Source organism: Semicossyphus pulcher, unplaced genomic scaffold (assembly GCF_022749685.1).
Source record: "Semicossyphus pulcher isolate SPU_LCO1_2020_fin unplaced genomic scaffold, fSemPul1.0.p SCAF_13, whole genome shotgun sequence".
NCBI lineage: Eukaryota > Metazoa > Chordata > Actinopteri > Labriformes > Labridae > Semicossyphus > Semicossyphus pulcher.
In genome coordinates, this window is record NW_027211637.1 from 12,052,926 (window position 1) to 12,075,849 (window position 22,924).

Here is a 22,924-nt window from a genome sequence, read left to right on the forward strand (position 1 = left end):
ATTCTGTGTTATATTATTCTATTTAAGTTCCCTGACAGTAGGGGTACTGCTGCTCCTAGCTACCCACTTTCTGTCTTTTTTAATTCTATGCTTACTGTTCTGCACCTAAACACCAAGTCAAATTCCTTGTATGTGAAAACCTACTTGGCAATAAACCTGATTCAGATGCCAAAGTCCTAATGAAATAATTAACAATATATTTACTTTGTGGTTGTGGTAGGCAGTTCTACTGGTGTGCAGGCTGGCAAGAAGTCCCTTGGTCTGCTGCTGCACACCAGCAGGGGTTGGCATGGACAGGAGTAGAGTAGCCAACTCCAGTGCTGCGACTTTATTCTTCTCCTGCATCGAGTTAAATCATAAGCAGTCAACAATGGTCTTTGAAAACAAGATGGTTTATCACAATATTTTCTATTCACACATCTATATACTTTTAAAGGTAAGAATGTAAAAATCTCTGTCTATTTACCTTTTCATTGGAGGAGCCTACTGCAAAGCAGTTTTCCAAAGCCTCTAGGGAACTGACTACCAACCTGAAATTAAGACAGAATATTAACACTGGTTCTGCTGAAGATTTAGCCTTACAAACAAATCCAACACAAAAAAGAGCCAATCTCAACCCGTTACACTCTGTACTGATCTAAATGCCAAAATAACACTGAATGCAAGAAGAAATGTTAGGAAGAAAAATGTTTTGTTGCATTAAAAGTGTGGACATGGTGCATGGCATGTTCTCAGTCTCAGGCATGGACACACAAACTGGCACACATGCACAAAACCATACAAACAAGCAGAGAAAGGGCAGTTACTAACCGGTCCAGGGTTGATAAGGACTCAGTTTCACAACTTTTTATTGTATATTTGGGAGCAAAAGAAAAAGAACAAAAACAAAGTGTGAGGATCACAGAAAGAAACAAGTGGAATTAAATGATTCAGTTGAACATAAGAGAAGCATGCAAGAAAAGATGACATCACGATAGCCATGCACTAAATATTCTACAGACAACCCAGACCCGATTGTTAAAACTTCAGGCTCGCCCTCAATAGCTCCTGCTATCTAGCTGGTCTCATGAAGAATAAACATATGCTGGGAATGGGTGACATTGATCAAATCCTAAAACATCTTTTACAGTGCATAAAGGTTTTTAAATTACATCATCTGTTAATATCAGGGTTGTGTTAATTTTCTAGAAAACCAGTTATGAAACTAGCTATAGATATAAATAGGTGTATTAGCCAAAATATAAACATGTCAAAATTTTATACACGCATCTTGAAAAGGATATATAACAGTAATACATACTAGGCCATTCAAAAGTCAAAGAAATGTTCACACTATATCATCAGATCATGAATGTGGTAAATTGAATTATGTGTATGTGTAAATGCCAACATCTTGTTTTGACATCATTAACTCTAGAGTAGAAAGCTCATACCTCTCCAGTACACTGCCGCTGGTGGTAGTTGGGGTGGCTATGTCTCCATCAGAGCTGCCATTGCCCTGGTTGAGATTTGGACTGCAGACATTGTTAACTGACGCAGAGGAGAAGTCCTCTGGTGGATCCTCAGGCCAGCCAAACTGCTCCTTGGTTTTACCGTAGATCTTGATTGAATCAAGCATGGTGACTCCAGCTGGGTCAACAGATGCTCCAACTTTAAAATAAAAAGGAAGACGAGACTATATCAGAGGATGGTTTTCTTGTAGGTCTGCAGCAACTTCATGGTGACCCAAGTGAAAAAAGAACTGCTCATTGCAGAATAGTTTTCCTATCTACATGAAACCATAAAAGCTTAGATGTTAGCTATAGCATAATATGCATTAGGCTCATTAATAAAGTTGCTACAAAACAAGTTCAGGGACACAGCCAGTCTTTGCCACTAAGGATCAATGGCAATAGTAATATATCAACATCATTTTAGGGAACAGCAGAAAATATTTTATATAAATCATTATCTAATGGTCATTTAAGTGAAGTGAAAAAGGTTTAACAGGGCAAAAAAAGTTATTATGTTGCACTTACATTTTTACTTCAAGGGGCCAAATAAATGAGCTAAATGAAACAGAATATTCACAATACGTTGTGTTTTTAGCATCACTTTTTAGCTAAATCCTTAATCTTCAAAAAAAGATGATTTCCTTAGTAAAAACACCCAACTGCATTACTAGAGGATATAAATTATCCACTTGTCAACAAAAAGTAGCCAGATATAATAATCATTGAACACCCATGCTCTTACTGAAGATACACAGCTTCTTGTCAGCCTGCAGGGCCTCCTCTCTGGTGAAGGGAAAGTCAAACCAGCGAGCTCTTGTCAGGTTAATCTGCATGGTGCGGCCAAAGACCTCCACATAGGAAGGCGCCCTCTCAATGGCTTGAGTGCCCACCTGCACCCTCATGCCCGTCATCACCATTGAGCTGTTGTTGTTTACCGCTTCCACAGTGAATCCCCCAGGCTAGAAAGGAAATAAGAAGAACCATGTCAACATCTGTTGTGTTTTATGTCATTTCTCAAATAATAATACCACTCCAGAACACTCATGTTTCATATGTATGGCTGCAGATATATTTTCCACATTAAAGCTACATTCATTAAAAGCAGCTTCACCTGTGTCCTATTATAAATTTAGTTTGGATGCACACCAATGCTCGAGTACTTATTGTTATGTTTAATTGCATGAAGGTTGATAACAAAAGACAAATGTTTCAACAAAAATTCTACTTTGGAGTGACAGTGCAGTGTGGCTGCTCCCCCACGTGGGATCTCACATTGTTAGATACTGTCAGCCAATCATGGCTAAGATCTAATTAAAAAAAAAACCCAAAAAACCCCCATCTAATTACAAAACATAATTAAATTAAAATATGTATACAATTTTTAAAACGAAACAAACGTTACCAACGTGATTCAAAAACACATTAGAATAATAGAAAATTGATTACATAGCTAAAATATGTCCCCTTTAAACCAACACACTTGGCGAAATGTTAATATAATCCTTTAGCCACAAAACCTTTTTAAATTTGTTTTATCTATTTAAATTCCTTTTTGATTATTGTATACAACCTGTGCTATAACTGTAATTACAAAAAAAAGTAAAAGAGCAATCACACACACACTGTTAGCAGAAATTATTACATAAGAAAAAAGCACTTTAATCCTTAATTCTTTTGTAACTCAGGATTGTTTTGTTAAATTGTACCTTTGTGTTGGCCACATACATCCCAGTTGAGTTGAGCCTGTGTTTGATCTGCTGTCCATTGTAGACCTGCAGCAAGTCATTGCCCCCAAACTCCACCTCTGTCAGCTGCTGGTTGTGTTCAAAGAAGTCCACTGGGAATGTCACTTGGCTTGAGGTCCGTGTGGCTAAGAGTAAAATCATTAAATAAAAATTTGTTTGCCAGACACACAGTATATGCTATGAAGTTGACATTATCTGGCAAACACAATATCTCAGGTTTCTGTTCATGTGAATGCCTTTGCATCAGTTAGTCTATTGTGTAGACTGCGAATGCAAAAAAAGTTCTTACTGATCTTAACATTAAAATACTTAATAATCATGCAGACTAGAAAACTAAAGCCAATAAGTCAGAATATATTTGTCTGTTCCAAAGAATTCCTGAGATTGTGGGATAAGGTTATCATTCAAATGTCAATCACACTTGTATGGCTATAATCTCATGATTATCATCTACGTTAGGACCCAGTTGCCAACATATTTAGTGATTTTAAATGATAGCACTTGGTTGATTGGCCTCAAACTCACTAGTAGCAGCAGCTTTGCGCTTGCGAACAGGCTTCATGATACTGATGCCACAGCTGGGCTGCAGTGAGGGCTGGAGCCAGTAAGAGGTGTTGTCCACATTGGCCATGTAGATTCGAAGGCTTCCATCCTCACAGAGGAGAATCATGGTCGTACGCTGTTGCTCATTGCTGGCAGTGTGCCGGATAGCTACCATATCTTGAATCTGGAGCAAACAGAAAATTTACAAATGTTTACCATATGAAATAACACTGAAATTATACCCAGTTGGATACCTTGGTGCTTCTATAAACAATGCCCATAGGGGTTTGTGTATGCAGAAACATTCCACAAGTGTGCACTGCTTAAAAAGACGGCACCCTCACACCAGCAAGAAAAAAAGGCCTTTTCAGCAGACAATGTTTTTTTTGCACCAAAAGTTAGTACAAGATATGAGAAGCGCATGTGCTGTTAGGAAGCATTCTGTTTTTCCCATTTCATGCATTGTTGTCACTGCTATGGACAGGTCAGAAGGCAAAGGGACCCTTACCTTTGCTTTGGCTGGCAGAGTTTTAATCTCTTGGATGAGGAAGGTGTCTGGCTTAACCATGATGACCAGTGGTATGCCTGTGGTCTGCTGCACGCAGCACACCAGGCCTGGGTGGTTCATGACTTCAGACCACTGGCATAAAGCAGGTGACATCTTATTGCTGCTACCATTAGAGCTGGAGAAGAAGGCAGGACGGCAAGAGAGAGATGGACACTTAATTAGCTCTTACCCATTATACATTCCTCTGTTGCATTGCAGTGACAGGGGAGTGACGGCACCATATATTGTCTGAAAGAGGTGTTACCCTTTGACGTTGATGGGAAAAAGCCTTTGGACGTCTGTGGTACTGCGGCTCACTGTCGCAGCAAAGGACTTTCCCTGGCTGTAGCTGAAGAAAAGCATCTGAAGCACATGCGAGTAATAGACAGACACACCACCGCCGGCAACTTGCCCGTTGCTATCCTGGAATAACGCAGAAAGAATTTACCTTAATATTGCTTATCAACAGTCATTGTTTAAGAAACAGCAAAAACGCATTTGAAGTTGTGCATAAGCATGAAATCAAAGTTTTCAAAAAATGAAAGTATGAATGCACTTTAGGGCTATAATGTACACCATTTTAAGAAATAATCTGACATTTTGCTGTGAAAACATTACATGTTTCCGAGGGTAATATTCCATCATCTAATTACAGATTCTGCCTACCTTCAAGTCTTCATGGTTTATCTCCAAAACATTTGTGACATAGAAGGGGCCATGTTGGGCACTGCTGGATTCGTCCATGAGCTGGGTATACATGTAACCTGCTGAAGACATGATGGCAATAACGCTCTTCCCCTCTTCATTGAAAAGGAAGGTAGCATCACGGATCTTTGAACTTGGGAGCAGGAAGTAGTACATGGGACTGAGAGCATCCACAGATAAGTCATAAATCTGCATGGCAACGAGAAAAATACAAAAATACATGAAAAAGCAGAATAATTAAAATCATGTGTTGCACCTGTGACTGTTTTCCCAAAAAAGAATCAACAATCAAATGAAGGCTCTTACGAACTTTCTGAATACATACCTTGACGAAATCAGCAGTGATGATTGCGAGCTCAGTCTGTGAGCCTGGCAACCAAATAGCTTTGATGATGAAGTTTCCAGTGGCAAGTTGTGGGTGCAACACTAGATGGTCCGACACAGAGCCAGTGCTGCTAAAAGTTAGAACATGGCAGTCCTGGAAAAAACATGAAAGCAGGACAAAGACAAAACAGTCAGACACCATAATGATGATCCAGTCTCATAGATGAAGTTAGATGGGACCTTTCCTCATGGTCCAAACTTATTTGAACACATGGAATAAGAAAGTCCCCAAACAAGAACACAATTCAAGCAAGCTGGTTGACTGACCTTAAGACCACACACAGCCAGGTAATCCTCATTACAAGGGTTGCCTGTGAGACTGAGCACAGTAAAAGGAACAGGAGCAGAGGCCAGACGGGTGAGCGTTAGCTTCCTTTTGCTCGAGTCAGCCTGTTTCAGGAGAGTGGACAGCTGCAGAACCGTTATCTGTAATGCAGGAGATGAGAGGAAATCGGTTTCAGGGTGTTAAGACAAAAAAAGGAATGTAAATTGTTGCTATTTTTTAGAATTGCCTAATCATTCATAACCAAGCAACATTATTGACTTAATACTTAAAAAAACTCCAGTGAAAAACCCAATGATAATTAAATATGTTCAATTGTGGATTTCAAATGAATATGTCATTATGATGGAATTTAGCTTACTGGTTGGAAAAGCCTACCTTTCCTTTTTCATGGCTCACTGCAAGGTGCTGGCGGCGACCATGGGGTGAAGACAGGACACACATGGCAACACGACGCAAGACATGTGCACTTATAAGCTGGCGTATAGTTTGTCCCTGGTCACCACTGTAGTTCATCCTCACATTTTCAAAAGCCCCTTCCTGAGAGCCGAGCGTGGGCACCTTTAGAAAAATGGAGCAATCACATACAATTTATAGTATAAAATGTAGTTTATAGTAAGGTGCACGTACATTGAAAGTGATTTGATCAGATCTTCATACCATTAACTGATCTGTCATCTCCACAGTTTTGTCCTGAGTGTGCAGTTCATTGAGGGCTTGCTGAGCCCGGCTGCTGCTTCCCACTGCTGATGCCTGCTGGAAATTGGTCTGGATGGCTTCCATGAGAAACATTAGCATCTCCAGTATGACTGCTGCAGTGGATGATCCCATCTGTTGTGGGAAAAAACAGCCAAAGGCTTGAGTCAAACAATGTTCAGTGCAGTGCATGTGAGATAGACCTAAAGTAACTCTGCTTTATGGTGTAGAACAATGTTAAAAAAATTGAGCAGACTATTCAGCAAAAACATGACACATGCCAGACAGAGACATGGACCTGGTGATTAATCCAGAACAGATACAAATATTTTCTCTAACCACTTGTGCCAGCAACTCTTCTTGGCAGCCTTCAATGCTCTTGCACACACTGCTCTTCTTAGGTCTGTCTTCATCACCAGGTTTGCCGTCACAGATGGTGACCTTGCCCTTGTCAGAGGGTGAGGAATTTTGGTGACGGATAGCGCTGTCAGGCATACGCAGTTCACTCTGGAATGCAGAAGACTCTTTCATAGTGGAGCCTATTCCGCTGCTTGGGCTGCGTTTGACCAAGGCCTGTGGAGATTATGACAAAAGTAGAGCAGTGAGAACAGGAACATTTTTGATACATGAATGGATATGAAACTAAATCTGGCAGCATAACAATTACAAGCTTTTCACCTGATAGCATTTTCTTAGTTTTACATTTTACAATAAGAATAACCTGCTCTTGGTTTTACATTGCTAGCTCCTCCACATTGTGGAGTAAATAAAGAAGTTAGTGAAAAGAAAAGGAGATTGTTGGATGGAAGCCCCCTAATCTAAACTGCCTTCAATGTAGAGAAAAATCATGTTAACATGACTGTTAATATCACTAAAACAAATAATAACTGTATTAATTGCAATTTGATGCATGCTGGAACCACACTTATCAGACATTATCTACCTTAACAAAAGCATCATGAGCCATTATAATCACAAGACTGAGACAGAATAAAATACTGAGAAAACAAAGAAGACTAACAGTAAACTAAAGGTAAAATGCAATTGATGGGTTGTTCAACATCACATGCACATTCAATGATTTAACTAGGAAAGCTGGCCTTTCAATACACAGAATATTGACAAAAGACATGATTTCTCTGATTTTCTGGCCACATGTGTGGGCTAGCTATAACTCTGATCAAATGAAATGACTGGATGGAAGTCAATGGGGGAATGACTTGCAAGCCAAAGTTACCGCTGTTGTTCTCTTCCCATGATGACCTGAGGTATTCGGTCTCACCTGGCAGCTGCCATCCTCTTTGGCACCGCAGTCACAGAAGAAAGAGCCATATTTGGCATAGGAGATCTCATGGTCTTTGTGACAGACCTTGGCGCACACTGTGCACACACCTACCCCATCCACCATCTTACAGGTGTGACAGTGGTACCTGCAGGATGAAAAACGACCAGGACTTGACTGTGTATAGTAAATCATGGAGTAATTAAAGAATAGCACCTACTAATTCAAAATACAGACATTTAAACTTCCTGACATCAAAATCTTTTTTGTATTTGTCCCACAATCCCAGAGTTCAAGAAAAAAACAACAACTTTAGTTTATCTTAAGTTGAGAAGATTCAGTTTCTGGAAATATTGTGCTTCCAGGTTAAGTTTAGACTATACAAAGAAACTTTTGGCGCAGTAAGGCATGTGTTAGAAAATCAAAACAAATCAGTTTACATTCTTGTAGTTTGTACCAAAAGATGTATGACCTGGCAAAAAACACTAACATGATCATGATTAAAAGAAAAAAAAAGAAACTACTGTCTCATTGAAGAATTAAACTGAAATGTAAATATGTAAATGTAAATATAATGTGAATAATATACTTATATTTACCAGTGCTGGTTCATGAACTCCTTCTGAGTGATGGTGAAGGTGCAGAGTTTGTTGCAAAGAGAGTCCTCATCCTGCCCAACAATGACAGATATTTTAGGATGGATTGTTCCATTGAGCAACAGTTAAAAAACGTATTAAAGCTAACAAAAATGCCATTAGCTTCATAACTTCCTAAAATATGTTCCAATAAAATGAATCAAGTTATAAAGAGTTTTAATATCATATATCACATACTGTATATCCATATATATAATATTGTCATTTTCCTGCCAATCACAATATGAATTTCAGAAATGCCACTGGAAGAAGAAATTAGAACACAAACAATACACCTAGCACATATTTAGCAATAATGTGAAATGAAGTCATCTTTATTACTGTGTTCATCTCTTTTAGATTAACTTGGCCATTTTTTTAATTTTTTAATTTTTTAATTAAATCAGTGGAGGAATGACATCCAAAATTCCTGGAATCTGGATAATGAAAATGCTCCTTTTTCTCTTAAAGAATTGATTTCTTTGGATGTCAAAGCCATTATGTTGTCTTTATCATTTGGTTCCGACTGAAAAGTGCCATGAGCTAGACTAGGAACCAAGAAATACTTTACAACTTAATCAAAAGGGATTTTTTTTCTTACCTGCAGTAAGAAAATCCTCTTAACATACCACACTTTGCTTTTTATACCAATCATAAAAAACTTGAGATTATGTTCACTTTAATGTAAACGTCAACAAAATTGTTGAAGTTTCAGCTGCAAATGTACTAAATAATGATCAGCTTTAGAGGATAGACAGAAAGGGATAAGATCTCACAGAATCCTCTGCCTGGGAATCATCCTCCTCAACAGCAAGTTCCTCAACCCAGTCCGAGTCCACTTCCATTGCCTTTTCTTCTCCCTCCATCAGCAAAGCTGAGGTGCCTTGACCACTGCTCTGCCGCAAGGCATTCATCACATCAGCCAGATAGGAGATGATGTGGCACGAACATTCCAGCATGCTGGCGTGCTGAAATCAATTAAACAGTTATCCTTCAAGAACTTGAAAGATAAGGATTACTGATGGTAATAACTACCTTTGAAAATACCAAATGGGAAACGTGCTATGCCAGTTTTTAAAATGTTTAAAAAATTGATACCTGGATAAAGTCTAAATAAAGAAATTGTATGAACTTATATAATAGAATATAAAAAACATACCTTTCCTTGGGATAAGTTTGTGCTCACTTTTTCCACGACATTTTTCTGTGTTAAATACTTTTTGCTGCAGAGAAAAATTAGAGCAACTTTTAATAATTATTTAGAAACTGAGAATAATACTGTTACTTGATATTGCAAAATGCTTTGGGTCACCCAATATAAAGTACTTTTTCAATCTGTTGTACGGTCATTAATAGGAGAGTCTTTTTGCCAAGCAATTTTTCTGGTGACTTATGCTCCCTGATTGCAGACAAATCATACAGCTCCCTGATGTACATAAGGGAATAGAATGTCTCGGAAACTAGTATCTCACCATCTTGTCAACCAGTCGATAGCTGCCCTGTGTAGCTGCAGGTGGCCGGCCCCCTGTCCCGCGCTGGCAAGAGTGGCCATGATGACCATGAGCTCAGGGAAGCCTGTGCCATCACCATTGGCCAGCATGTCTGTTGCCATGGGAATGAGTGTGCTGAGGAGGACAGTGCACACTCCTTCCCCAACCTGACTGTTGTCACGCACAATGTGAGTGGTGAGCAGCTGCAGAAGCTGACGATTTTCTTGCACTATTTCCAGCTGCTCTGAGTCCTTTGGTGGGGCAGCTGTCATACGTGTCAGCCATGACTGAAGACGAGAGGGCTCCACACAGGCAAGCTGGGCCAGAGAGCCACACAGACACAGCAGGCTGGGGTTTGGACTCTTCTCCGCTAGGTATGACAGCAACACCATTAGATTAAGCATTATAGAAAAATATGAAGATTTGCCATGAAGATTTGTAATTTGATTGATGAGCAGTTTGAGCTGTCAGTGTGCATCAAATTGTTTGTTGGAGCTAGTTGGATTATCCAACAGTGTCTGAAATTTGCTTCACATTTCCAACAACACAATACAGTAGTCTGTGTCTCACACTTTTGTGTTACTTTCTAAAACAAAAAAAGACAAGTACAACCACTTCACACAGCTATTGGCCAGCTGTGCACAGGTAAAAATGGTTGAACTTCCCCAATGTTTTTTCCCCCAATGTTCACACAAGAATTACGACCCCTTTCCATGTATACAATCAAGGGCAACTACATATGTACATTTTTTGTCTCTAGCCCCTCTCTGATAACAGGGTTTTCACTCTGGCCTCACATCTGCCCAATAAGTAAAAGACAACTTTATACCATAACATGTGTACAGACGTTTCAAAAATAGTGAATTTTAAGCATCCCTCAGCCTTCAAACCTTTTTAGATAGAAATTTAATATGCAAATAGTAGACTTACTGAGTTGGAACAGTTTGGTGAAAAATTTCAGAACCCTGTTACAGAACTTTGCTGACAGATTTTCATTGGCTGTCGCCATCATAATCTGGACAAGCTCTCCACTGGAAAAAAAAAGCACATAAGTGAGGTAGCAGTAATAATTGTGTAATAATGTTATGTTGTTATGTGTTATTAGTTAAGCATATACCTGAATGAAAAGAACTCTTCCATGGCCTTGCGGACTTGGCTGCTTTCGAGCTGCTTTTCAAGGTACTGAAGACATTCTTCAAGGACAGACTCATCCAAACCACTAAAAAAAGAATCAGAGAAAAAAGAGCAGAAAAAAATAGGAGTACCTTCAGGCTAGAAAACAAACCAATATGCTAAATTAGGCTTAAAGCCGCGCAAAGCTAAGAGACCACCTTTATCAGAATAAGCAACCATTTCCCAGCACAAATATGGTTTTGATTCAATGTTAATATAAAATATAATCTTTAATGCAAGTATATTTATCATAATGTCACACCTGTTAGGGTCCGAATGGTTGGCAATGATGTTGTAACATCCGGTCACCAAACGCTCATAAATGCGGGCCAGGAAGGCGTCTGACTCTGATGGGCCGAGGATGCGCTCCAGTGAGGTGCTGCTGATCTCGGCCACACTCTCAGTGCTACTTTCCAGGAGGAGGGGCAACAAAGTGCGCACAACCTGTGAAGGATTCAGCTCCTCTGTCCTGAGGAGGCAAACATTCAGTTATATTTTTCCCCATACGTTTTCTTATATGTAAAATGATTAAGATTTCAACATACTGTAAAACTACTTACACAATTAGGTCACCAGTGAGGCGCACCAAAGAGAGTAGGATGTGTTTAAGAGAAGACGCCAGTGGTAAGGACTGACAACTCAAAGTACCCAGGTGAGCTGCTTGGATGGCGCTGATGTAGCTCTCTGAGGGAATCGTATCATTGGCAAATGCATTTCGCTGAGAATAAAAAAAACAGACTTTTAGTCTCATGTTTGCAGGCACAAAAACTAAGTGCTTTAAAAACATCATGCTTCAGTCAACAGTAGAGTAATGTGAGTTTATAAAATTTTGAGTTGATCTCATTAGTGCTGTTTATTGGAATAGGAGTGGTTGCTATAAATTTACACCTTAATCAACACCATTTTCATCCTTCAGGGCAGATTCAGTCAATGACTTAACACAAGCCTATTGTTAAAATAAAGGCATGACAACTAAATTATGAGTACATCGCCTGCTAAGAGAGAGGATCCTAGTAAAACTGAAACCACCATTACAACGTTATTCACGTACCCATGAGCCAATGTTAGGGAATTCATTGGTGTGGATGCTGTTCCAAGTCTCACATATTGTCTGTACAGCTGATGGCAAGTTCTGCATGATGCTATGACCTGTGAAGTTTCATGTAAAAAAAATCAGGGTAAAATGTTGAGTGTACAGAAAAGTTCTTAAAGTGATTATACTTTAAAAAATGTTTGTTCTTAAGTAATCCTTTCAAATACCTAGCATGTTGGCCTTGCAGCGGGTGGAACCAATGGATAGAACTGCAGCATAACCTTGGAGCTTGGCATCTGTAAGCTTGTTCTCCCCTTCCTCTGGGATGTTCATTAGAAGGTAAGACCTGATCGCAACAGATTTGGTTAGATAATGACAAATTTCTTTAGTTTCTGTTAATTATGCTTTTCATGATTTTGTGGTTAAAACCATTAGACCTCTTAAGGAATAAGGAATAAGATACAACACACACACACACAAAAATAAGATTTGCTTCGTTTCTCACCTTGTAAAGGCCGTGTAAACATCAGTGAGCTGCAGTGTGGCAGGCAGCAAGTTCTTAGTGATCTCAGATGACTTGTGGGGTTCTGCCTCAATGGCAACCTTGGACAAATGCTCATCTAGGGAAACCTGCACTTTAGAGATCACTGCATCCAGTGTATAGATGGCTTGTAAAGAGGGTAACTGATGAAGTGGAAGAATGACATTCGGGTCTACACTGGAGAAGGTGGAAATCTGCAACAGAGTCAAGTCATCAAGCATTGACAGTTATGTTTGGTTTGCACAACAATATACACAGGTCAACAAATAAATACATTGTAATCCTTACCTGTCTGGCAATGTACTCCTCTGCAAGCTCCACATCATATTTTACAGTGCTGCACTTAGCAGCAGTCATCTCAACCAGAGCGGCTGCTTGGTCAGCTTTCATTCCCTGCTTCACCAAGTGTTCCTGTAACAGGCGTAGTCATACATCAATTTTAACCCCAATGAAAAGAGACTCAATATATTACATTACAGGTTTAAGCACACAGTGCAGTATATTGTGTTCATCTGAAAAGTTGTCAAGCATTTCTGAGATGCACATCTGTGCAACCCAATTTAAATATATTTGATTGAAAATGTAATATAAATTAGAGTAGCATTTGTTTTGGTTTTTTTTATTTTATTTTGCCCTTATTTGATAGGACAGTGAAGAGTGACAGGAAATATGGGGAAGGGAGAGTGGGGAATGACATGCACCTAACGGCCGAGACCTGCAGACGATGCGTCGAGGACTCGGCCTCTGTACATGGGGCGCCTGCTCTTTCAACTGAGCTGAACCAGCGCTCTAATAGTAGCATTTGTGATTATAAATGATGCAGAGAAGAAAGATCACAAGTATCATACCCTATTACTTTTGTCTTTGGCCACTTAAATGTTTCATATTTAAACTTATTTAGGTGTTTTGGCATCTATTGTGCAAATTGGTGTTGTGTTGTGTTAAAATTATGATGAACTTTAATTTGTCAACAGACCTTGATCCAATTTACGTAGGTTGATACCCGAAGACGTGAGGACCATCGTAGTGTGTGCAGGATGTCGCTCTCACTGGGATCGCTGCAGCCAGTCTTTAGCTGCTCAATGTAGGCCTTTGAGGGTGGTAAAACCCCCAGGATCCTCCACAGTACCAGGAAGTAGTACTGAAGGGAGCATGCCTCCTGTGTCGGGTGATAAACAAACATGCTTCTTTTTAATCCACACTCATTTAAGGGTTAGTCAGGGCTTAAGTCTCTTTGATGTTCAGTTACTGTAAGTTAACACTTAAGCCTTGCCTGGTGCTTAGTTGATTAAACAATTGGATGGCTTATTGGAAGTAAAAACAGGAAGTGCAGCCTTGGTCAACAGAGGTTCATCGAAGGCTAATTCACTAAGTTTACACAGTTCATGGTTAGTTCAAGTCATGTGCTCTCACCAAAGGAGTGACAGGCTTGTTCTCCTGCCTTCTTGCTGTGTCAAACTCAGAGCCTGCCACCAGAAGGGAGATGAGCCAAGCATACAGTTCATCGTATTTTACTGCTCCATTGAACAGTTTGGGAAAGACCTATCAAGAAACAAAAAGTTATGTTTTCGATATCTTGAGGCACAGGAAAACATATTTGTTAGAGGTCAAAGTCTCACTTTGCTGTCCAGTCTGCTGATATCATCTTCAGATGCCTCAGGGGACAGAACGCAGTAGAATTTGGGTTGAACGTTTGAATCTATTAAAGGTTGAAATAGTTAAAAACAGAATATTACTTTCTTTCCAGGGTCACATGCTCTTAACAGATAAGGAAAAAAATAATACAGAAAATATGACATGCTGATGTGAAGGTTTCACAGAGGGTTTATGCATTTTTTTCTTAAATTTTCATTGTTAAATCCTGTTGTATACATTGTTTCTCTCATTTAATTTTACTCTATGAACAGCAGTGTTCAGCCAATAATCATGGAGGCAAGACAAAATACTTACCCAATTAGTTCAATATTATTTCACAGTAATGTATATGCATTACGTTCCATGTCTTTTTATGATGTTTAACCAGACTCACTACACTCAACAAAATGAGTTGACATCATTTTTCAGTGAATTAAGCATCGAGATAAGTTGCAAGTCAGGAGATCAATGTCATCAAATAATGAATACTTGGAAGAATAAATGACTTTGGTGGGTCCTTAAATATAAGGTTGGCAAAAAACAAACCAAGCAACTGGTTGGCAAAAGTTAATCATATTCACTGTCTTACCAGCTGAACAGTGTTTAGCCCAGTTTTCCTCCACCTCTTTGAATCCATAGTAAAGTGGGAGACTGCTGCGTTTGCCACCTTCCTGAACAGAAGTTGGCCCAGTTGATGGTGGGGTGAGTAGGTTATACTGCACCTATAAATAATGATCATGGCAGAGAGAAGTCATCACAGTGCCTCCCACATAGTCATCAATGTTGCTTTAGATTGATAGATTATTAAATGAATGCATTTGCTGGACATTATGCTACTTGTACAGAATAGAAAAATAGTAACAAATATACTGTATAAATCAAATAGATAAATACACACTTAGGACAACCACCATAAGAAATTAAGCAACTGACCTGTTCAAAAAGGTACAACGGAGCCTTGGAGTAGTGGCGCAACAGGTAATCAAAAACCAGACACAGACGGGCCAGGTTGAGGGGAACTGCCTTCAGCTGGGAGTCTCTGCTCTGTGCCACTTCAGTGATGGCCTGGGTGACCTGGGTCAGCACCGACCTTCGACCACGCTCTGACAGATTGTGGAAAAGGAGCAGCAGGAGCTGGAGGTGCTCCACGTTAAGATCATCCTCTCCATGAACAGAACTCTGTATCGTGTGCTGCTTCAGTGTTCCCAAAAATCTACAAGAGATAGCAAATAATATGATTTTAAAAAATGTCTCTAAAAAGGTGTGTGGCGTCTGTTCTTGAATATTGATATACATTGGAAAACTTAAATGAGAATTTCTTTTCACTAGTTATTTAAGTACTGTAACTTGATGGTTAACAATGACAATACTAAATGGTAAAAAAGATTTTATAACAATAACAATAACGTTATTGATCACAAAAGGGAAATTCATTTGTCTGGCATCTCATCTACCATTTACTAAAGAATTAAAACGTCTGATGGCTGTGGGTACAAAAGATCTTCTATATCTCTCTGTCCTGCAGCGAAGAGAGAGGAGCCGTCCACCAATGGTATGGTAACATCGAAAGAAGTTATATCGGGCAAATATGCACAATGGACTAGTTTAAGTTTTCATACCGTTCCCAGACTTTCATACACTCAGGGACATCTGGTTCTCCTTGCACACTGGCTTTGTGCTGCCATATGAGGAGAAGTCTGGAGAGCACCGATAATGATTGAGGGTGAATGTATAGAGGCCAGGGACCCTCTGAAAAGGGTGCAACGCCTAACTGCTGAAGAAGGGTGCTCTGAAAATGAGAAAAAAAGATATAGTTAGTCTAAAATTGAATAACCAAATTGATAAATGTGTTTATTCAATTTAGTTAGTTGCAGAGATTTTAATTGTTGCTGAACAATATTCTGGCAAAACAAAAAAAATCCTCTTACCTGCAGTGCCGGAGAAGGAAGATCTGATGTTACCAGGGTGTGGTTGAAGTGATACAGAGCCAAGGAAAACACCTCATCTGAGGAGCCTGGGGAGAAAGAAGTGCATTAAACCTAGTGGCATGCATTGCCGTCTACCTACTATGGGCTACACAGCAACCAAAAGGACACAAGAGTTACTTCTGGCATATTTAGCAGTTTGTTTATCTGGCATACCTTTGACATCCTTGTCCACGTCTTTGATGATGCTGGCTAGTGTAGCCATGTGTTGCTCTGTTAGAGACACGCTCAAGTAGTTGCGGATGAAGTTGTTCCTGGACTTGAGCATTGAGGTGGTGATGAAGTTCAGAATGCTGGAGGCCAAACTGAGGAACTATAGGAACAAGCAATTTTGAGTGGCTGGGTTGTCATACTTTCAGACCAAAAAACATTCAAAAGGAAAAATAGCTACATGTAAAAGCATATGTGCCGTTTACTCTGAACTTAATGCAGCAGCATATAAACTAAAAAATATGTCCTCACCAGTTCTGGATCTTTACGACCGGCTAGAATGTTGCCATTCTCGCTTGGATTCTGCTTGCTGGGACTCTTCAGTCTAGGAGAGGTCTCCAATGGTGGGGGAGGTGGAGGGGGTGGGGGAGCGACTTTGTCTTTTGTGGGTGATATTGTCTCTTCAAACCAAAGCCCCAAGATCGGTTCACTATCATCATCTGCAAAAAGGCAAATAGTTTATACACATTTCTTAAGAGCGTAGGAGAGAAATTAGACTTAAAAGACATTTGTGAAGTGGTTTTGGTGACATCAAAAGACAAAACGTTAAAAGCTTCAAACTAGTTTATGACACCTACAACACTTTGCAGGTGGTGGACAAAGACTGCAGTAAATAGTGAACATATAGTGATGTCCTGTTGGTGAATATCCACTTAAAGAGGAATACTTGAGATCATTTTTTAAAGACATCCACTTTAAATTATTTAACTGATTTTGAATGCATTTCTTAACTAATAGTTTACACTAAATTATTACAGGCACTTAATGTTTTCATTTTTGTGGAGCTCCAAAAAAATTATATATTTTCCACAAAATTACCAAAATAATACTGCATTGTTTACTTTAGCTTGATGGCTTAGGGGAAAACAAAAATTAAACAAAGTTGAGTTCTTTTACAGATACTGTTAAAAAAGCATGACCATTTAAATAGCATGCTATGTTGTGGTCAAACCTGCTTTTGTGTACACTCAAAAAACAGAGTCTTGCTCTTGTGCATGAACACATTCAAGACTTTATTTCAGTGACTATCTATTGCAAACCACTATATTTGCTCTGAGCTAGTAGCTTTTGTGTGTTATATTCAGGGATGGTGAAATAAAATGTAAAAAACTAAATAAGTTGTGAAAAACAGTACTGAATAATTTAGAAAAAATCATGCAATGTGGTATCTATGCTTTTATCCAAATTTAGGTTGTGATGCAATTTCGACCACAATTAAATCTTCCCTCTGCCACTCTAAAATATCAGCTTCAACTTCTTGTAAATGTTGTATTTACATGTAATCTAGTAATTGTGATGATGTTATATAGATGCTATATCTGCATGTCAATAAGAACTGGATACTGCCAGTTTTTAATGTGCGTTTTAGTGTCACAATGTAGCAGCATGACAGTAGTTCTTTTTTCTTTTAACCAGCACCCAGAAATGCATGCATTCAAAAACCATTTTGCATAACTAAATGCGTGTCTCTAGCATCATGGTGACATTATATGTGACAGTAGCTGCATCAAATGCATGTTAACAGTCGGGTGATATGCAGACTCTACTAGCACAGCACTCAGTGTCTTGTGTGTTATAGTGAAACCATACTTAAAACTCCATAGTTCGACATCTTACAATGTGACTATTGCATGCATGTATGAAAATGTGCATAGAAATATTTATCTTGGAGGGCCTAAAGGCTTCTTTCGTCAGCTTGACTATTTCCCTATCTAGATGTCCAAAATAATGTTTTTTGGTTTGCTGCAAAAGGTTTCACTTCATTCTAACACAACTGTATAATTCTACAACCCAAATTTCAATTGGGAGGAGGGACTTCAGCGGACAGAGGCTTCTGCCAGATGGTCTTAGCACTACTGTTACCCAACTTGTAGTGAGGGTGAACTAAATAGGGCTTAACGATTTGGAAAAATATAACGATAATGTGATTTAGATATGATTTGCGATATTAAGGGGAATGATAATTTTGTCATCATTATTCTCATTTTCATTGAAAAATATAAATAAGTGATTATAGTGTGATTTTTGCAGGGATCTGTACCAAGCAAAGATATGCGACAGTTTCGTCTGTGTATGATGTGTAGGCCAGAACATTAAAATGGTTTTTTAAACACACATTTCACCCTTAAAAAAAAATGCTCCTCCTACGATTTGAAAATTGCGGTAGCCCATATTTGGATTTCGAATTAATTTCAATAAATTGTTTAGCACTAGTGCACTAGTGCACTAGTGCTAAACAACAACAAATTGAACAACAATTAAATTGTTTAGCACTAGTGCTAAACAATGAATGATGTCTTTTACAAAGCACCGCTCAAGTTCAGAATAGGGGGGTCCCTCTTATCAGAAGATGCCTCCCAGGACCCTACCTGGAAAATCCAAGATGGCCATATGCTATAGGACACCTTTGTTGCACAGGCAAAGTAAAAAGAAAGCCTTCATCCTCACTTCAATTTTTGATTGACTTCTTTTGAGTCACATTTCACTCTAGACAACTTCAGGAAATCCCCTATCCTGTATGTACAGGTTGCGCCCAACTATATCTAGTTAATCACACAACCTCCCACACTAGCTCTGGCTCCTTTCCCATTGGATGGTTGGTGTTCTATAAGATAATTTTATTACCCATGGGTTGGTCCACTAAGAGTGTGCCTTCGCTTTCCATCTGACTAGCAACATACTGACCTTTCACGCTTATCCTTGCGAGTGGTGTTTAAACAAGTAAAATATTTTTAAGTGTTGTATTATAGAATATCACTTTAAGTTGATATTCACATTTGCATGCAACATAAAAAAAAATCATAATTTTTCAAGTGACAGCATGAGTGAGAGCAAAGTGTTTTTAAGCCCATAGTTTACAAGCACAACTTGAATTTATCATATTCAAGAATAATACCGCTGTTTTGACATGGGTCCTACATTGTTTTTATACTAAAGACACACAAGAGTGTGACAAGTAATGCAGTTACTAGTAAGAACAATAAGATGATCTAAATAATATTACAGATATAAAAGTTGGGCTAGGTTATATGATCACAAAACCAATTTAATAATCATTTCCTTTTGATTGCCAAATTAGTAAAGTTTGAAGTGGAAATTTTTAGGGCAGAACAAGTCAGAGGCACAGGCTGGATAACAAATAGGTGATGTTAAAGGACACAGCTCTCGAAAGCACCTGGGGAAAACTTTGCTTGAAACACCAAGAGCCGCAATATTTAGTTTGTTACTGTGAATGTTGAAATCGCTGAATTTTCCATTCATCACCTAGCTCTAAGCAAAGATTTGAATGCTTGTAAAATGAATTATGAGCACCAACATGTCATCACTGGTATTATCCTTTGAAACACATTAAGCCACAGATGAGGCTCTTTGACAAAACATCAAATTTGAGTTTGTGTCATTTTCATTTCAAAGAAACCTTTGAGACCGTTTTGTTAAAGCTTCTACATCTGTGGCTCAGTCATCTTCTAAGCTATTAGGGCCACAGCTCAGAGCCTAAATTGTGAGACATACAATAACAAAATGAATCTAGGACAGTGAAGTGGACACCAAGTCTTTGACCTGAGGACAGAAAACTGCTGACCTGAGACACAAGCTGCACTTGTCTTCTCCTGTCTTCTCTCTGCTGAAATAGTAGACACTGTCAACTACCCTGTCATTGTGTGATGAAGGGACAAAAAATTACTATTACATTACTGCATGAGTGTGTATGTGTTTACCCTTCTCACTGCAGCCAAAACCTGACTGATCCACTGACCTGCTTGACTGATACAGCTCAGCACTGACACTAGCTCAGAGATCAAACACAAACATGACTCTGCTTTCAGCACTAGCATCCACACTGTCAGAGAGAAATCTGAGGCATACCTTATTGGCATTACACAAAGCTTTTGGGATACTGGCTTCATCAATTTACCTATTAAGTAATAAGTACATTAAGTGCACCTCCGTCACATCTAGACTTACATCATTGCTTGATCATACGTTCATTTTATGGTCCATGAACACTAAAATCTCTTTCTACTAAATCAAATTTATTAGGGATGCAATGATATAGAATTTCAGGCCTGATAATGATAATTGCTTATCATCTGATGTGGTTTGATACAATAACCAATAATATTCATCTTAAAGGTTAAAATGTGAAGAGGAAATAGACTGACAAATGTATTTTTCATATACAATACCACTAATAAGAGAATTTACCATCACTAGAGTAAAGAACACATTCATTTATTAACTTGTAATAACATGGCATTTCTATCCAGATATCCAGACTATTTAATTTAAGACTTTATCTCCTTGGCATGTATAGAAAAAAACAAACATCTTTACTCAAGGTTGGACTTATTAATGGTTACCTAAAGCAAATAATTTTGTTTTATAAATAGCTGGAAGACTTTTACATTAAACTGGCTAACAGTAGAATAATTCCTCCTCTCCTCTGTCTGAGTCTTGCCAACTGCAGGCAGGTGCCACTGGTAGAGGAGTAGCTGATTTGTCTCAGCCTGAAAGACTACAATTCAACAAATCTTCAGATACTCAAACTGTTACATACAATCAGCGTTTGAATGTGACAGTGATTCAAAAATCAATCCCTTATGTAAAAAATGCAAATAAAGAGGGAGCAAATAAATGGACTGCACTTTTCTACATATAGCGCTTTTCTATGCTTGCGACCACTCAAAGCTGCTTGTACTCTACATGTCACATTCAGCCATTCACACACTGATGCCAGAGGCTGCTACCTAGAGTGTCCAACTGTCAATCAGTCATCACTTTCTGCAGTTAATTAGTTGTCTGCAGCAAGAGCAGCTGAGACGGCGTAATTTTGCAAGTTTGTGATCTGCTTGTTCAACAGGTGTAATACATAACTCCTATTTTCAAACTTAGTTTGTGTTATGGATAACAAGCAGGGTCATCCACAAATGTCTTAGCCCCTTCTGTTAACAGGCGGCCTAGTAACGCCCTCAAAATGCTGCCACAATTTGTAATTTTACACAGCATGTCTGCATTGCGGGAGAAAAAAGACTGACATACAGGCATCTCACACACGCATACAAAGCACTGTCCCATCCTGCCCACTCCCCCCTTTAGATAGACCTTAATTTTGCTCTGTTAATGCTTCTGCTGCAGGCTTAACAGCAGAACAACTTTGCCCCCTTTTTCCATCTTTGTACCTTTTACACAGAAAGGCCAATTTGAATAACAGAGTACTAGGCATAATAGGCAGAAAATCCATTATGGGAACAATAACAATAACTTATATTTTCCACTTATCAGCCAATAATAAACTGCCAACTGATATATCAGGCATCCTAAAAATGTACATCATAAATATTATTGATCATTTGTAAAGAGACATTTTAGCCAGATTAAAGTTGTATTTCACCCAACACCCCAATATCCCCAGCTTCTCTTTTGCTTCACCTATTTTGTTGCTATACATTTTTTATATGTACATTTGATTTGTGTACAATAGTTTCCAAACCTAAAGATGCTATGTGAGGGCATACAAAAGCATTAACTTGGAATTTAAAGGAGGCTTTCTGAAATGAAGAAGCAACTGCTTGAATCCAGAATGATGAAGTACCTTGACTGCTATCCTCCTCTGTACTGCTGAAATCATCCTCATAATAGGTGTTTGAATCTGTAGAAGCGCTGGCATCACTGCTGACTGAGCCCTTCCTCTGGCGTTGGAGAACACAAGCCTGATGGAAGCAGAATGGGAACAGGATTAATGATGGTCACATTTTTCAATTGTATGATTTCAATTGTTCACTATCAGAGCAGATAACAATTTTATAAACCACAATCATTTATGAAATATATGCTGTTCAAGTACTTTTCTGGTAGCAGTAGTAAAAATAATATCATAACTTGCAATAATGCAAATAACAGGATTGTAAGTATACATTTATTGCACCTTTTTGTAAGACGTGGAGAGAAGGGTGAACAGTAGATTGGTCAGGGGCACAGAGTCGATGAGCCTTTGGACTCTCTGTATGGAAGTGCTCTGTGCCATGATGTTAAGCTCTGCTGGTGGCCCATCACTCGCCCAACCCTGCAGATGGGGGGGAATTGGAATGAGGACCATGGCTTTCAACGAATAGAAGGTTCCTTTTGCATACGTTTATTACAGGTTTTTCAAGCATGTTTAGATCAAAACATTAAAATTACAAACATTTACTCAGATAAAATGAAACAAAATAGATTATTTTTAATAACTCAAAATTTGACTCGGTTACAAACTTGTTTGCTTTTGTTGACAGTGAAGAATGGGACATATGGGTTAAAAAACTGAGAAGCTATTCATAAAGCAAAGTCATGATGTAATATAGGCCAGAAGTACATCACCAACACCTGGGCTACACTTCCTCGAACTGTTAGTGAAGGTTACTTTATTGAGCTCCTGCAGCTTGCTTGCCTTTCCATACAAACAGAGTTGCTGCTTACATTGAGTTTGCCTTTGATAAGAGCAATCAATGATGTAATGTTTCAATTAATTTCATTATAAGAAATTATTAAAATGTAAAATAAGTTC

The 22,924-nt window shown here is 38.7% G+C and overlaps 1 protein-coding gene across 3 annotated transcripts in view; it reads right to left on the reverse strand.

Moving 5' to 3' along the window:
- The window catches only part of ubr4 (ubiquitin protein ligase E3 component n-recognin 4), a 52,855-nt gene that overhangs the window by 21,679 nt on the left and 8,252 nt on the right, over positions 1-22,924 (reverse strand). For 2 of the 3 annotated variants that reach the window (XM_069660805.1, XM_069660804.1), the window contains exons 13-50: positions 22,307-22,444; positions 21,974-22,091; positions 16,633-16,820; positions 16,327-16,483; positions 16,114-16,199; positions 15,805-15,974; positions 15,119-15,398; positions 14,775-14,907; positions 14,170-14,249; positions 13,964-14,092; positions 13,527-13,709; positions 12,839-12,961; positions 12,515-12,744; positions 12,237-12,355; positions 12,028-12,125; positions 11,537-11,694; positions 11,239-11,445; positions 10,921-11,022; positions 10,734-10,834; positions 9,786-10,173; positions 9,473-9,536; positions 9,090-9,281; positions 8,278-8,348; positions 7,634-7,826; positions 6,736-6,969; positions 6,361-6,531; positions 6,079-6,261; positions 5,685-5,843; positions 5,359-5,511; positions 4,995-5,222; positions 4,594-4,751; positions 4,290-4,464; positions 3,764-3,965; positions 3,200-3,363; positions 2,236-2,452; positions 1,434-1,650; positions 467-530; positions 205-339 (exon numbers count right to left, since the gene is read on the reverse strand). In XM_069660805.1, coding sequence (XP_069516906.1) covers positions 205-339; positions 467-530; positions 1,434-1,650; positions 2,236-2,452; positions 3,200-3,363; positions 3,764-3,965; positions 4,290-4,464; positions 4,594-4,751; positions 4,995-5,222; positions 5,359-5,511; positions 5,685-5,843; positions 6,079-6,261; positions 6,361-6,531; positions 6,736-6,969; positions 7,634-7,826; positions 8,278-8,348; positions 9,090-9,281; positions 9,473-9,536; positions 9,786-10,173; positions 10,734-10,834; positions 10,921-11,022; positions 11,239-11,445; positions 11,537-11,694; positions 12,028-12,125; positions 12,237-12,355; positions 12,515-12,744; positions 12,839-12,961; positions 13,527-13,709; positions 13,964-14,092; positions 14,170-14,249; positions 14,775-14,907; positions 15,119-15,398; positions 15,805-15,974; positions 16,114-16,199; positions 16,327-16,483; positions 16,633-16,820; positions 21,974-22,091; positions 22,307-22,444 — 6,168 coding nt within the window. The remainder of the gene's footprint in view (positions 1-204; positions 340-466; positions 531-1,433; positions 1,651-2,235; positions 2,453-3,199; positions 3,364-3,763; positions 3,966-4,289; positions 4,465-4,593; positions 4,752-4,994; positions 5,223-5,358; positions 5,512-5,684; positions 5,844-6,078; positions 6,262-6,360; positions 6,532-6,735; positions 6,970-7,633; positions 7,827-8,277; positions 8,349-9,089; positions 9,282-9,472; positions 9,537-9,785; positions 10,174-10,733; positions 10,835-10,920; positions 11,023-11,238; positions 11,446-11,536; positions 11,695-12,027; positions 12,126-12,236; positions 12,356-12,514; positions 12,745-12,838; positions 12,962-13,526; positions 13,710-13,963; positions 14,093-14,169; positions 14,250-14,774; positions 14,908-15,118; positions 15,399-15,804; positions 15,975-16,113; positions 16,200-16,326; positions 16,484-16,632; positions 16,821-21,973; positions 22,092-22,306; positions 22,445-22,924) is intronic. The other variant, XM_069660806.1, reaches the window with a different exon arrangement.